The sequence below is a fragment of the Leptonotus elevatus genome, chromosome 3, assembly GCF_054856555.1.
Source record: "Leptonotus elevatus isolate MCC_2025b chromosome 3, RoL_Lele_1.0, whole genome shotgun sequence".
In the NCBI taxonomy this organism is placed as follows: domain Eukaryota; kingdom Metazoa; phylum Chordata; class Actinopteri; order Syngnathiformes; family Syngnathidae; genus Leptonotus; species Leptonotus elevatus.
This window is the reverse complement of record NC_141241.1, coordinates 29,098,256-29,109,867: the sequence shown is the minus strand read 5'-3', so window position 1 is coordinate 29,109,867 and position 11,612 is coordinate 29,098,256. Positions and strand designations below refer to the sequence as shown.

At 43.1% G+C, this 11,612-nt stretch overlaps 1 protein-coding gene across 1 annotated transcript; it reads left to right on the top strand.

Moving 5' to 3' along the window:
• Positions 1–182: 182 nt before the first annotated feature.
• On the top strand, positions 183–10,510 carry mthfs (5,10-methenyltetrahydrofolate synthetase (5-formyltetrahydrofolate cyclo-ligase)). Its single transcript, XM_086072317.1, has 3 exons — positions 183–473; positions 1,668–1,932; positions 10,060–10,510. Exons 1-3 carry the CDS (start codon positions 363–365, stop codon positions 10,284–10,286), a joined length of 603 nt encoding a protein of 200 aa, XP_085928443.1. The 5' UTR covers positions 183–362; the 3' UTR covers positions 10,287–10,510.
• Positions 10,511–11,612: the final 1,102 nt, after the last annotated feature.

Below are 11,612 nucleotides of genomic sequence, written 5' to 3'. Positions count from 1 at the left end.
AGAGAGAGCGAGAGAGAGAGAGAGAGAGAGAGCGAGAGAGAGAGAGAGAGAGAGAGAGAGAAAGAGAGAGAGAGAGAGAGATGGTATATTGACCACATTCAATATGGCGGAGAGGCTGACGTATGGTGTAATAGACACAATTGTTCAACGAGGTGTCTATGGGCACAAGTTCAGTAGCCGTAGCCAGTCGGAGGTTGCGTTTACCGTGAGCGCCTCAGACAGAAACGTTTGCTGACCAACCGCATGCATTTGATAACAGTTAATATTTAATAAGGCAATGACGCCAAGGATGTTGAAATCACTTATGTTTCAGACAACTGAAACATAGATGAAATAGACTGTATTAAGTCTACAGATGCATAATGGCCGCTATGCGGGCTGCTAAACAAGCGCTTAGGAAAGAAATAAAGCGAAGGGTTGCACTCTTAAGTCAGCAGGAAAAACACCGACAGTCTTTAATTGTTTGCCAAAAGGTAAGCGAACCCTGACACAAACGTGAAAGCGTTGTTTTATATTGTTGTTTTTAACGGTGCCGTAAGATAATGTGCGAAAACTGAACGCATGTTTATGATTGTAATGCAGTGCCACGTTGGAATTACACATGAAATTCGTATTTTCGTTACACTGACTTGCACTTATTGCTTGGTTTTTCACGATGTTTTGCAACTTCCATTGGCCACTTTTAAACAGTTTAAAAATTAAAAAACAGACACAGTTATTGAATTGGCAAATAATACTTTCAGCATCATACACAATGGCAATTCTATTCATTAATAAAAGAACAACATGGGAAAAAATAAGATAGGTTAATAAATAAATAGTGGCACATAGATAGTGATACGGGTGGGGATGGGGAATGAGACAAAAACAGTACACTACAAAGGAATAAGAATGTGGTCAAAATAAATCATTTGCCATAAAGACATTTTTTAATGTATACTTGGGAGTTAAAAAAAAAAATCCCTGACAGCATAATAGAGCATAACTCAATACTGTTTGATTTTGTGGACTTTGTGTGGAAACAGTAATGCTGCCAACATTGAGGGATTTCGAGACTACCCTGCAATAAGGGAAATAGTGATAAGTGATGTAGAAATACCTCATTTAAATATTCTATAGGCATTTTTTATAGCATTTACAGCACCTAATGTTTTAAAGGTCTTTAAACACATTTTTACAATCATACAAACACATTAAACATTGAAAATATTTGGATAACGCATCCATCCATCCTTGTGTCTACAGATTCCGTTTTTTTCCAAATTAACAAAATTTATTTATTTTACAATATCCGCTATCTAGTGGTCGAAAATTTAATTACACCTGATTTAAACGAGTTATACCAACATAAAAGTCAAATAATTAAAAATTAACAGATCGTGAACCTGGAACTCGCAATGGAAGGGGGGGTTACTGTATATTTTCCCTATGATGTCACACATGTTGGAGGTGATTTGAATAAACAATCCTCCTGATCTTAACTGTGTTATCATGGTCGACAAACAAATACTGATTACATATTAGCAGAGAGGATGAGTGCCCCACCACAGAAAGACCAGAGCCAACACCATTTTGAACTGAGCAATTTCTAATTGTGAGGCATCAATGGTAAGCACTCATCCGACTGCAGTTGAGTCTGATTGTCTTGCACTGTTTATTTCTTTCAGTTGATCAAACACCCAAAGTATGTGGCTTGCAAACATATTGCAGTGTTTCTCAGCATGGATGATGAAGTGAACACTGAGGAAATCATCAAAGATGCGTTTAAAGTAGGTAAAAGCTGCTTCATCCCCAGATATGACCATAGCAGCAACCACATGGACATGCTGAAGCTCAACAGTATGCAAGACATGGCCACACTACCCAAGACGTCTTGGAATATCCTACAGCCTGCCGAAGAGGACAAGAGCAGAGAAGAAGCATTGTCTGCAGGTAGAGTCACTCTGCAAATCTTCCTCTTCCTCATCCTCTATGGAGCCACAGCACTGACAATAAGATTTGGTATTGAAAAAAAAAATATCATTGTGGAAAAAGCTACATTGACATTGAAACAAGTATTGTAAAAGGTTGTATTGAAAAATAAAATACAATAAAACTTTTATTAAAGCCAGAAAAAGACCACACCCTTCCATCAAGTTACCGTCCGATTTCACAAATTAACACTGATATTAAAATTATCACTTAGGCTTTCGCATCTAGACAAGAAACAGTAATCTCGACAATCATTCATAGCGACCAAACAGGCTTTATTAAAGATCGTCACTCTACTAATAATATTAAGAATATCATTTCCCTCGGCTCCGGTTCACCTGCTCCTAATTTTAATGCACCCCACACACACACACACACTTGTATATACACTGGGTGGGGTCACATTCACGGTTTAGGGGTAGAGTTCGCCAGTCGGCGAGCTGGCAGACTCAGTAACAGGGGTTAACTTTCACAAAGAACGCTGGGGTGACGACCGGGGCCTTCCCCCGCTGGGCCTGGGGTTCGGGGGTGTCGGCCGTCCTCCGGTGCCCCCATCTCCCCTTCTGCCCCCGGTGTTCCGTCCCTCCACGCGGCGGGGGGTGGGGTGGGGTGGGCTACCCACTCCGCTCCGCTGTCCGGCCCCTCTTCGGCGCCGGTGCCTGGGTGCGGGGGGTCCCCGGGGGTTGGGGGGCTGCCGGTTGGTCGGGTGGGGTCGGGCGGCTTTGTTGGGGGTGGGGGGGTGGGGGTTGCGGGATAGGGGGGTGCTGGGGGTGGGGGGTTTCTGGGGGATTGGGGACCTGGGGGCGGCTGGGGCTGGGTTGGGGTGGATGGCGGGGGTGGATGGGGGGCGGGGGGTCGTGGGGGGTGCGGGGGTTGGGGGCCGGTGGGGTGCCTGGCGGGCCTGCAGTGCCCCGTCCTGCTGCGTTGGGTCGGGGGCGCGGGCCGTGTTGGGGTGGGGGGCGCTCCTGCTCCTGGGTTTGCTCTCCGGCTGGTGGCCCTGGCGGGGCCCGGGGGTCGTCCTTTGGCGCTGCCGCGGCCTGGGGGGCCCTGAGGTGTTGCACTTGCTCTGTCCTGGCAGGGGTCGACGGCTCCCCTCTTTGGTGGAGATTTTCATGCATGCCAGATCCACACCAGCATCTATCGAAACTCAGACACAATCTGCTTCCTCCTCAGGTCATTGAATCGGTGGAGGCTGGTGTCTGTGGATCTCACTCGGCTTAGTCTGTCCTTCCTTCCTTTCCTCAGTCTCTCCTTCGGTCTCCCTGATTTTTTGGGGGGGATTTGTTGGAATTTAGATGTTTCTGGGGTTGGGGAAGAATTCTGGTGGGTGGCCCGGTGAATGGTGTCTGGTCGGTGCTGGATTTCACCTTCCTTGGTTTTCTTTGGTCCCCTCGGGTCTCCTGACGGCGGTGTTCGGTTTAGGTGAACGGTATGGGATTTTTTCTAATAGGTTTTTGGTGAGCTAACAAATACACGCACGCACGCACATACACATACTCACCCACATACAAAAAAAAAAATATATATATATATATATATATATATATATAAAATAAATAAATAAATAAATAAAGAGCAATGATGATGACATTACCGAATGAACAATACTGAGCTCTTTAACTCTTTGACTGCCATAAACGTTATAAAACGTTTAGCATAAACCTAGGGAAGGGCGCCGAGGACGTTAAAAGACGTCCCCTATGTTTTTTTTTTTTTTTTTTCAAAAACGGGTGCAGGAAAGCCTTGGGCAGCTGTGCTGAAAGTATCAGGCAGATATGATTAGTCAAAGACTCGTTTTGGCCCCTAGAGGGCAGCGATGACTCTCTTTGCACAAGGTTGGATGGGCCGCCCACCGTGGGCGTCAGTAGAAGACGTGAGGCGGAGCTAGAGTGTTGAGGAGACAATGGCTGATCCAAGCCACAATGGCTTGACCAAGCAACCGGTTACAAGCAGCTCACGCTTGAGCATTTTTTTCAAAGACGGAAAGCATCAATCAATACTAAAAAGCGCATTGATGTCGACGATGATGATGACTCCGAGCTCTACGCCAAAGTTGGAAGCTTTGGCGCGACTGTTACTATCACGTAGTAAGCCTCACCGGCTAAGCGCGGCTAGCGCTGCTAAGGCCGGAAAACGCGCACAATAGCCGGCCGGGTACTTCTGCACAAGCGGACATTCGATCGGGCGATGGAGAGTTGGCATCGACCAATGCAGATTGATGATGATGATGATGATGACTCCGAGTTTGACGCCAAAGTTGGAAGCCTTGACGTGTTTACGATCACGTAGTAAGCTTCACCGGCTAAGCGCGGCTAGCGCGGCTAGCGCTGCTAAGGCCGGAAAACGCGCACAATAGCCGGCCGGGTACTTCTGCACAAGCGGACATTCGATCGGATGATGGAGAGTAGTCGAAAAGCATCGACCAATGCACATTGATGATGATGATGATGGTCACTCCCGAGGTTGACGCCGGAGTTGGAAGCATTGACGCGGCCGTTATTCTCTCGTCATAAAGCCTCACCGGCTAGCGCTGCTAACGCCGGAAAACGCGGAGCTGCACAAGCGGACATTCGATCGGACAATGAAGAGTACCCCGAGTCCAATGCATATTCATCGGAGGAGCGGGTACAGTCTGATCACGGAGAAGACACTGTTTCTGGACTACGATGCCACCATGAATGGAGTGGATAAAATGGATCAGAACATCTCCTACCACCCGGTATAGCAACTGAAGGACACGGGGAAGCGAGACGTAACGAAACCGTAGCATGATCCTGATATTAGACTTGATGACACACTGCAGTATATACTTGCTATTCCCCGGAAAAAAACGGCCTGCAAGAAAGTGGCGCACGCGAAGAGGCAATCTGTTGTGCAAATGCTGTTGCGTCTCCTTGCACGCAGGAGAGTGTTACAAAAAGAAAAACTGTCGTTGAAACATCCACATATTTGTAAATAGCACCACAGTTGCACACATTTGTAAATAGTTTGCCAAATTGTTGTCAAATTGTTACACTGTTGAATGTAAATAAACGTATTTTGCTATCAAAAAACACTTTTTCATTCTTGGTGGTAGTGTTTTATAGAAGTAAAGCACTATTTAGGTGTTTGTGGCATCATTCATGGACAAAAAGAAGTGTAAAATTCACTAGAATGCATGAAATAATATCGTTTCACTAAAAGCTTGATTTCTCCGTATTTTGGTCCAAAACAGGCGAAATTGGGTCAAACTAACCATTTTCTATTGTTGATTACTAAAGAACGGAATAAGGTAGAAACAAACTCTTTTTTTCTGATGAAAGATGAAAGTCCAATCTTTCATTTGGTAGTACGTGTGTTTCCATAGTCCAAACAGAACATTTTCTGTGGACCTTGAAAGATCAGTCAAAATGCTTAAATCGGCTGGCACTGACGGCATCCCTTTTCTGAAAATGTCTGGCAGTCAAAGAGTTAAGAAAAAAGAAAAAGAAAAAAAAAATAATATTAGGAGGCTCTTTAACCTTATTAGCATGTCACAGCGGCATGATAAAAAGGCAGTTATATGGATGGTTATCATTGGATGCAGAAAAAGCTTTCGACAAAGTTAACTGGTCCTTCCTCTTTGCTGTTTTCAATAAATGTGGCTTTGGGAAGTCATTTATTCACTGGGTGTCAGTATTATATGATTCTCCTAAAACTACAGTTACTACTAATGGGATTATATCTCAGAGTTTTACTCTACAGAGAGGCACAAGACAGGGATGCCCACTGTCCCCTTTATTATTTGCAATATTTATTGAGCCGCTTGCATTAGCCATACGCCAGGAAAGAAGGATTCAAGGAATTCACTCTGGGGGAACAGAACACAAAATTAATCTATATGCCGATGATATTTTACTTTATTTAGAAAAGCCTGCTATTTCGTTAGGGGAATTATTTAACTTAATAACTAAATTCTCACATTTATCAGATTATTCTATTTACTGGACAAAATCAACACTACTACTACCTATTACAGAAAATTCATGGAACCCTGCAAGCCAGGACCCACACTACTCATTTCCTATAGGTAATTTAAAATACTTAGGCATAAAAATCTCACCTAAATTAACTGATTTAATTCATTTAAACTTTACTCCACTTCTGGATAGCATTTATAGTGACTTGGAGCGCTGGAATAATCTTCCTATTTCTCTAATAGGACGAATAGCCACCATTAAAATGAAAGTTTTACCCAAAATAAAAAAATTGTTCTCAATGATTCCATTTAAACCTACGGCTAACTGGTTCCAGTTGTTGGACTCGGCCATTACAAAATTTTACTGGAATAAAAAAAAAGCAAAGATTAGTCTATCTACTCTTCAGAAAAGTAAATCCAAAGGAGGTCGAGAGGCACCAAATGTTATGCACTACTATATAGCTAACCAGCGACAATATATCATTCTGTGGGCACAACCCAACAGCGATACTAACTGTTGGCTGGAACTAGAACAGAAGGATTGTAATAACCTCAGACTTCTAGATTTACTCTTCATCACAACATCGATTAAGCGACATAATTATTTTAAAAACCCAATGATTTCCGCCACCCTGACTGCCTGGTGGAAGGCACTAGAAATTACAAAAGCCCAAGTGGAGCCCTGTGGGCTTTCTCCCCTATGGCATAACCCCGACTTTCAACTTAACAACCAATCGTTTTATTTAGGTGTGTGGGAGCAGAAAGGAATTACACATCTCCACCATCTCTTCTTAGATAATATGCTTATATCATATACATCCTTGCTCCAAAAATACAAAATAATTATCTGCAAGTTAAAAGTATGATAAAGAAACAAATTCCAACACTTCAGGGTACGCTCCAACCGCCTGTTTTAGCTAAAGATATTACCAAGCTTTCTCCGACAACAACAAAAAACCTCTCAAAAATATATAAGTTACTTTCATATACTGATAAAATGTCTTTACCCATCTCGAAATGGGAGACAGACTTGTCTATAGCTCCGGAATCTGACTTTTGGATTCAAGTTTGTGAAAACGTATTTAAAATGACAAAACACACAAATCTACAACTTATCCAATATAAAATTATTCATAGAACATACATTACTCAATATATGATGAAGTATATGGGACTCTCAGACTTCGACATTTGTCTCCAGTGTTTACAAAACACTACAGACACTTATTTTCATGCTTTATGGTTATGCACTCCGGTTATGTATTTCTGGACTAAAGTCTTAGAAAAACCTTCCGCTATCTTGGACTGTAGGATACCTTTATCTCCAAACTTGTGTTTGATAGGTGACCTAACAACAACTGACTTACCACATAAACAATTTCAATCTACACTTGTAGCCCTTACTATCGCAAAAAAACTATTCTTGTTAACTGGAAAAATAAACAAACTCTGAATATCGACCAATGGTCTAACCTCCTCATAAATCACATTTTAATGGGAAAAATATCTGCCTCAAATAAAAACCAAATATCAAAATTTATAGAAACATGGTCTACGTATATAGAATATTTTAACCTAAATCTGGTTACTTAATTCTGCCTGTTAGCGAGAGCCACCACATCGCGATAATTTACATTGCTGTTTCTGTATTTGGCAATTTGTAACTAATGGTTGTGTTTTTATAGTCAGGAATCCAGTTGCTGCCAGCAGGATCGAGCAGACTACATCAAACGACACCAATGGGCACTAAGGGTTAATATTCTGATTCACTGCATGCCAATGGGTTAATTCTATAGGTGCTGTCCCCCCTGGCTGGGCGTGGGCGGCTCTGCCCCTCTGTTGGCTGCTGGGTGGCGGCTGCGTCTTGGCCGTTCCCTGGGTCTCTTGGGGGGTGCTGCGTTGCGGGGCTCTCCCTGGTGTCCGGGGCGGTGCCCGCCCCGCTCCGGTCAACCTCTTCGCACCTCGGGCGGGCCCCAGTATCCGGGGGGCGAGCCCTATCGCCCCGCCGGGCTTGTCCCATATGCCCGCCGGGGTCCCGGTGGGGTGGGTGGGGGTTTGGTGGGCGGGTGCGCCCCTGCCCCCGCCCGGTTGGGGGGGGGCCCGCTGGTCGCTCCTCTTAACTCACTGCACTAGTCGGGGTGGGGTGCCATCGGTTGGGGCAGACCGCAGTATAAAGCAGTGCTGCGATCCCCTGTCCACCGCAAATTGTATCTTGACAAAACAATACGCAACCGCTTCATATGATCCAACCACTGTCTGCTTTATCATATCTGACCTCTTGTAACCAAACAACCTCCACACGACAAGGCACTATATATAATATAAATATAAGTGCACATATTTTATTAGAAAGGATAGGAAGGAAGACTAAATCAAAAATGTTTAACTTGCATCTTTCCCGTTTGCAGTCGTGTCACAGTCTTGGGAACGATCCATTATGTTTAAACATGTTGCAAATCCAGCTCTAAACAGGCTTTCACTAACAAAACATTCATTTGAAAAATTATGTCGGTACACGTCCTTCAAAAATAAAATTAATCCACTGTCTTCTCAAAGACTTGGGACGAAGGAAGCAACCACTTTTTCCTGATCATTGTTTACCCTCTCCACGGAGCATTTGCAAGCAACGAGAGAAAAAGAAAGGTGCAGCCAGCTTCTCAAATTTCAGTAGGCGTGACAAACCAGAGGTGGTGCCACTAACCCGAGGGGGCTGGGTCAAGTGCACTTCCGTGTCTTTTTTACGTCACTAAGTCACGGAAGTTTAATCTGTCCATTTGAAACACACATTTTAGAAAGGGGAGACAGCTCAAGAAGTCGCGGACAGACTTTTTTCATACCTGGTTGGATTGTAGACAGGCCGGGGATGCATATTATTGATAGAAAACCCCACTAAACTGCATTTTCATACTATGGGACCTTTCTCTTCAAATAGTGTCTGCCATCTCGACCATTCAGTAAAAGTATTTTTGTGTTGCGCCCAAAATCCACTCAACGCGTAGTAAGTACTCGTAAGCAGATAAACGGGGCTCGTAGCCCTCGATGCCGGTAGAATTAAAGCATACGCCTCACTCAGTCCATTCACTTTCTTCACTTTTCAAAAATTTTGACAACACTATACTTCATCACGTTTGTCGTGAGAATGTGTGTACCCCGAAAAACAAAACAAAAGTTTGCAAGCTTAACGGACCCTGTTGTCGGTACCAGATGAGATCGGGCTGCCAGATTGTATCGGGGTCACCTCCCGATGGCGTCACGCTACAGGATTGGCTGGAGATTATCCGTTTACAATTGTTTAATAAAGTTATTTGGAAAAAAATCCGGTTGACGTCAAAACATATAAAGAAAGAAAATATTAAAGATGTCATTTAAATAACAAAATGTATGGACTGAAATTGTCAAAACGTAAATAAACCTAAGAATATAAAAGCAGAATACTTGAAGTTTTAAGAAATAAAAAAAAATAGATTAAAGCTCCGTCGAGCTTGCCGATTGCACGATTCAGACGTGTTCACTTCCGTTTGGTTTCTTTTTGAGCAGTTTACAAATCACAATACATCACAAAAATTGTCTTAATGATAATAGGACCACATTAGCAAACTGACAATATTTGTCAAATCTCAGGCAATTAATTTGTGTATTTATCATTTATTCAATCTACCTTATTATTTATTCAATATATATTGCTTATATATTATTATTTATTTTATTTATGTTTTTACAATTTCAGCCCGTACATTTTGTTATTTAAATTACATGTTTAATATTTTCTTTCCAATTACGTCAATTGGATAATTTGTAGCCAATCCTGTAGCGTGACGTGCTAGTTAGGCGACCCCGATACGATCTGGCAGCCCGATCACATCTGGTACCGACACCGGCTCTGTCAAAGGACCCCGGCTCAAAAATCGTCTATCGGTAAAACTTAATATATTCCCCTTTATAAAGTGGCAAATTTGCAACTTTATAAAGTCGCGAATTTGCGAGTTGTTTCTTGGAATATCGCCACCACCCTCTAAAAAAATATATATTTATACGTGGCCCTAATACGCCGTCGTAAAAGGCTCTTATGTTGACTGCCTTATTTTCTCTCTTTTTTTTCTCCAGTGTATGACTCCATTTGCTAACATTCATTTCAAACCAATACTTTCTAGGAGGTCTGGATCTCATCTTGATGCCAGGTCTGGGGTTTGACCTGTCCGGGAAGCGTCTGGGCAGGGGCAAGGGTTTCTATGATGCCTATCTGGAGCGCTGCTTCCGACACCCCAAAGGGAAGCCCTACACCATCGCTTTGGCCTATAAACAGCAACTGTGTCAGGACATCCCTGTTGACAATAATGATGTGCTCATTGATGAAGTCCTTTATGAAGTTGAAAATTAAATATTATGGTTATTTATGCTGCTCAGCACTGCCACAGCATATTTTTTTCATTTAAAATTGTCACAGAGATTTGCAGCTGTGAGTCAGCAGGTCATAGGTGTTGAATCCAATCCTAAAAGTGTTCTTAAATTCACATATTCAAATTACAAGTGTTATGCCATGACTCGATGTACAGGCAGGTTAGGAAGAGTAAGATGTAAACAATAAAATTATTTTCAATCTTCTCTGGTCTATGCTTTACATTGATTTTATTTTTAAGTACAATATTAGTCTGATAGTGAAAATTGCTGAATTTGTGTTTCGTCTTCAAATAAATAAGCGTTAAAGACCTCCGTCGTACAAACGGAAATCCGGCATTTGGAGAAATTAAGGGGCGGGGGGTGGGGCGTTTCGCTCGGGCGGTGGTGGGAGTCAACCAGGCGCTATACATAGTATTCACTGACGTCGGGATCGCGAATCCGCCCCTCATGGTGGGTCAACTTTCCACCGGTGTCAACTTTGCTTCTATTGTATTTACACAGAATGTTCTTTTATTATTGATGAATGTCACCCCCAGCTTCCTCTAACGTTACTTGTGTAAGCAAGATGTATGCGGAAGATTTACCTCAACATTCTTTACAGCGGTACACATTGAAACGTGGGGGTCGCTGACGTCATGTGAATACTATGTATAGGCGCCGAATCGCAGATTCCATCCTTGCGTGCGTTGGGGCAAATGGGTCATCTGTCCCTCATGCATGCTGTTTTTCCTGAAAATGTAATGTACCTAGAATTAGTTCCACTTGTCGCCTCGCCTCAAAAGCGGATATAGAGAATGGAGCGAAGGAAACCGTTTTGCGCTCTGTTCAGAATAATTGAACAGCTGTGCAAGCCACTCCTTTCTCCGTGGGAACACCGACAGAGCACCCCAATAAGTGACTGACACACACTGCTTGATGTTTGATGTCCCCTTAAAATAGAAAAGGTAAAGAGCCTACAACAGCGTGTATTTATAGCGGCGGCGCACGTCCAGCGGCCGCCGTATTTATTTATTTATTTATGTCAAACATGCTTGCAGACAGCGACGTGTCTTCCAATCACAATTTATGTCATTGGCAGGTGGGAGGGGGCAGCTAGCTAGCAAGTTTCCCTCTAAAAAAAGAGTTACTTTTTTTTTTAGCTAACGCTAACTTCTCTAATCGCTAGCGCCTTTGACATGGTGATTATGGACGCGCTGTTTGTGGAGGAAGGTAGCATATTGGGAAATATTGACGCTGGAATGCAAATCAGATGGAGGTGTGCATGTCTTCAGGGAAAAGGAGAAAATGGCATGCCGTATCGATGGCT